The sequence below is a fragment of the Montipora foliosa genome, chromosome 3 (genome assembly GCF_036669935.1).
Source record: "Montipora foliosa isolate CH-2021 chromosome 3, ASM3666993v2, whole genome shotgun sequence".
NCBI lineage: Eukaryota > Metazoa > Cnidaria > Anthozoa > Scleractinia > Acroporidae > Montipora > Montipora foliosa.
In genome coordinates, this window is record NC_090871.1 from 36,018,393 (window position 1) to 36,023,392 (window position 5,000).

At 40.0% G+C, this 5,000-nt stretch overlaps 1 protein-coding gene across 1 annotated transcript in view; it reads right to left on the reverse strand.

Moving 5' to 3' along the window:
- Nucleotides 1–5,000, reverse strand: part of LOC137997362 (endothelin-converting enzyme 1-like) — a 91,135-nt gene that overhangs the window by 8,086 nt on the left and 78,049 nt on the right. Inside the window, exon 18 of the mRNA XM_068843310.1 lies at nucleotides 3,388–3,483. Coding sequence (XP_068699411.1) covers nucleotides 3,388–3,483 — 96 coding nt within the window. The remainder of the gene's footprint in view (nucleotides 1–3,387; nucleotides 3,484–5,000) is intronic.

Below are 5,000 nucleotides of genomic sequence, written 5' to 3' on the forward strand. Positions count from 1 at the left end.
TATGCTTGTCAAAGTAGCATCAGCGAAGATGATATGTGTAGTTCGTGTTTTTCTAATACAAAGTATACTTGCCTTAAGGACGTTCGCGCCCAAAACGTTCCCACGTACAGATTTTTTTAAAACTTGCCACGCAGAAAGGTAATGATCTACTTTTGCCAAAAAGGCAAAAAAAAAATGGGGGGTCACCGTGCTCGTTTTCGAGAACATGAGGTGCACTTTTAGAAGCTTGCGTTATTTTAAGCATACAACAGTCAGCAATAAAAAAGCTACATTAGTGAAATTTAGATCAGGTAAACGTACTCAATTCAACATAACTAATACAACTAAACAAACTTTTGCAGCTGATATCTTTTTCTGAGGTAATATAGACCTTGAAAAACGATACATATTAGTCTAAGAAAGAAAACTTCGGTCGCACGAGAGCATAAAAGGCGAAATATTTGTAACTTCTCACGTACAGATTTTTTTTGTTTTTTGTTAAAATAGCCAAATCAGAAAAGGAAGTGATGTACGGAAAGAAAAATGGGGGTCACCGAGCATTCAAGAGAGTAAAATCGCTGCGAAGTTCTCAAAGCGATTGTTTTTCGCACTGTCACTCCATTGCGTGACATTTCCGAGAAGACCTGGGTCCACAGCTATCCCATAATGCCACATGTTTTCACGTTCCATTCTTGTGGAAAATGTTTGCACCTTTAGAATCGTGTTTACCTTCGTGGTCTGCGATGCATGACGTACGCGTGACGTGGGTGAAAAAATGCACAGTAGCAATGGGCGCGAACGTCCTTAAATGTCAAATACCAATTTGCAATAAGTGCTCAACGTTTGAAGATAATGAAGCAAGCAATGCAATGCGGTCTGCATCTTTTCTCTTCGAATAGACCACTTTCGATGCATTAAAATTCAGTCCTAATCAAAAGGCATCATCTCGAGGCTCTGGGAAATAAACTCATACAAATCCTTATATTTATTCCCCAGAGCCTCGAGATGATGTCTTTTTTTAGGACTGAATTTTAATATATCGGAATTGGTCTATTACCGCTTTCTTTTACATGGCACGTAAAATAAACATCGATTTTGGGAGACAGATGTGTAGGTTAGCAGCATCCGCCATGTTTATTTACTACTCCTGAAAACTGCTGACCAGTTTCACTGCTTTTACTGGGACTGTATTAGGAACGGCCAAAAAGAACGGCGCCTGAATCAACAGGTGTACTTTTGTTAATTGGGTCGGTTCAAATTCGAATTGAGTTCAGCTAATGAAAAGATCGGCGTCTGAACCGGGCCTTAGTGTCCAAAACAATTTATTTCTTATTTTTTATCATGCCTGACTACAACTATGATATTTTTAAACTCATTAAAACCACGTGCTAAATACTGTAGTAGAAAAAGTAGATGCTAAATTAATTATATATCTTAGGGAATAAATGTCTTGAAATACTAATGTCTTGAAAGCGTTAATGGTAGATGCTTGCCTAACAGATGAAGGGAGTCTATTCCATAATATTGGAGCGGAGATCATGAACGCGCAGTCGCCCATTGTCTTCTTGGCTCTTAATGTACCTCTAGCTAAGAGAATACCAATAATATTACGGCGAAAATCATGCCTCGACGTCGGTTAAACCTCGAGGAAATCTGAAAGGTATTTATGGGCTAATCCCTTGATAAATTTAAAAGTCATAAGTTGAATTTTAAATTCTATGTGCACGCACACTGACTATGCGCACGCCCACTGGCAACCCCTTGCAGCTCCTTAAGTATTGGGGTGATATGGCAAAGGTACGCGCGCAGTAAATGAGCCTAGCACTAGCGTTCATTACGCGTTGCAACCTGGTCATGATTTTGTCGGTAGGCACTTTGTTAATGATGTCACAAGTCATTATGTACCATGTGATTTTGGATTTGAGTTACTCACTGGACGAAAGGTCTTATTGATGAGTTGAAGACCGTTTTTCTTGAGTAGAGGGTGTACTAAGGCACACTTCCACTCATTAGCGAAGTATCCCGTTTCCGAGGACATATTGACTATTTTAGTTATCACTGAGAGTAACTCGTCTAGACACAATGACAGAATAGACGATGGAATTGGGTCAAGCGCGCAAGACGTTTTGAAGCCAAGGATAGCTTGCGTGCGTCCTCCTCAGACAACGACGAGAATATAGAGAATGTAATATCAGCATTACATACATCAGTTGTTTCACTGAACTCGCACCAGGTTGGGCACCGGCAGTCAGCCCCGATCTAATTGAAATGATCTTATGAACAAAGAAGTCACCCATCTCCCTTGCAAGTGTAAGAGCGTCTGTGTAGAATGGGAGAATTTTGTCTGGCTGCATATTCAAAAGGCGTTTACTTGCTCTAAATAACTTAAATCGATCATTACCATTTTCCTCAATGAACTGCTTATAATAATTATGCGTCGCCTTGTTCATAACATGAATGGCGTAACTTCTTTTCGTTTTAAACGCAGCCAGATCTCCGTTTGCCTCAAGCAGAATACACCAGGAAGTGCCCGAGGTGTTAACACAGACCGTTCCATGGTTCAAGCGGCCAAATGAGCGAAAAATAGAAAAGATAAGGTAAAAACGACGGAGACACGGCCGGCGCGGCCAGCCCTGATTGACAATTTCTCTTACGTCGTATTGGAGATACGACGAATGTATACGGCGGCAAGTGGTGGTTCGGTTGCTGAAGCAATGTTGGAAGACCAAATCACTGATATTTGGCCAGCTTATCCTTGTCTATACAACGAAAGGTGTCCTGAATAAAACATCGAGAGTTTGAAAAACAAGTTAGTTGAACTGATGACAAAAATTGCAACCATTAAATTTGGACAAATGCATTTGTTTATTTGGTCTTCTAACATTATTTCAGCAACCAAATCACCACTTGCCGCCGTATATATTCGTCGTATCTCCAATACTACGCTTGCGTCTTGGTGTAAGATGGTAAGGCGATAGCTTTTCACGCACGCACACTAAGGAGGAAATGTTCACTCGTGCCAAAATTATTCAACATGTTGAATATTCGGCGCCGATTGCTCGCGTCAACATTAACGTTTAAATTGCCACCGTACAATTGGTGAATTTGAATTTGAATTGCCATTTTAAATCTAAGTTGTGCGTGCGAGCGCATCAGCTTTTTCAACAATTTCCACTTTTTTGAAAGTCAAAAACCGTAAATGTCCTTCATTTAGACTTCTCAGAAATTTAATTACCATATGCATCCAATTTTTCCTCCAAAACTTTGGAAAAACGAAAAAAACGTCGTTATTTCCAAGACGACCTCCAGCCACTGCACACGTTCAATGGCTCAGCCAATCAGATTACAGCATTTGCATTAGTATACTAGTAGAATTCTACTAATAGAGAATAAACACTGTTTACTGACCCTTGCGAAGCTGATAAAAAAAATTTGTTCATTAGTAAGATTCATCCCTGGCAGTCTCTGCTCCTGGCCATTCTTTGAAAGCCAGATCTTATAAGCCTACAATATGAAAGATTCGACTTTATAAGCCTATAATATAAAAGATTCAACTTCATATAATATGAAAAAGCCTATAATATGAAAGATTCAATTTCTTTATCCAATGATTGCGTTCGACGAAGGAGATTGAAAGCATCCTAATAGTGTCAGTTTCGCGGGATTTCCCTCGGGTATGATCGTGATGCCATACAATTACAGCTTTTAGACTCCATCTTGGTCTGGCAAGGCCACATTGTCGCGTCCTCAGGTGACCATATATGGAACTCTGATCCCTGTTTTTTCCACCGAAGTCAAGTCCCGTTGGATTGGATTAATAGCAGAGCTCCGCGAGCGGAGCACCATTGTTAAGAAAATATGGTAACCCATCGATACGAGAATTCTTGGTTTTATAGCCATGTCATCATCGACCGTCCGTACATACATACGTAAGTACGCATAAAAACGTTTCCATAGTGAAAAACCAATATCGTACTCATCGCTTTGTGATTCATGCGATATCAGTTTTTAGCGTAAAATGTACCGTAATTCACTACTTAGGCAATGATTTTTTTTTTAGAATAAAGAAAAGAAAATGATTTAATTGTTAAAGCAGCAACCGGAAACATCAAAACGCAGACAATTCGAAACCTTTTATTTTCACTAACGCTACAGGCAGTAAGAATAAATAACCAGGGAGCTCCGCTTTTAGGCTTGGCTAAATCTATATATTACCTGGATGGGTGACCATCCAGTAATACCCCGGGCTGCACACTATCGGGAGTCACGCTGCTTGGCTATCCCGCAAGGAAGCATACTGATATCCCAAAGAGCTGATAATGCATTATAAAACATGTATTGCAGGGATGGCGCAGTGGTGAAAGCACTCGCCTTCCACCAATGTGGCCCGAGTTCTATTCCCAGACTCGGCGTCGTATACGGGTTGAGTTTATTGGTTCTCAACTCTGCACCGAGGGGTTTTCTCCGGGCACTCCGGTTTCCCCTTTCCTCAAAAACCAACATTTGACTTGATTTGCGTTATTTGTTAAAGTGTCTCCAATTAGTGCCCCAGGCTAGAACGACTAGTCACTTAAATAAAGTTCCTTTCCTTTCCTTTTCGTTTCCATAGTTGTTTTTAATATATTATTTGCATCAAGATAACCATCGAAAAACTTCACATATACTAGAAAAGACCGGAAAAGGGTACAAAGCTTTTCTCCCAAATATTATACAGCCAATTTTAAATGCCTCGTCGATGTCAAAACAGGAATCTAACTGGCAGTAATTTCTCCGCCTAAAATGTACGTCTTTTGTTTCCCAAAAAAATGTTTTATTATATGGCAAGCAATTCTCAGGCTAAATGGTTTTTGGTCGGGATGTTACTGTACAGATCATTACCTTGGAAGCGCTTCGTCACAACAGTAAAAGTATGGCAAACGGAATTTAGTTTTACATGTGAAAGGTTACCATTAAAAGTTCGCTGATGGAAGAAGAATATACTGGGGAATATTGACCCTCGGTCGTTTTTGTACCGACATCGC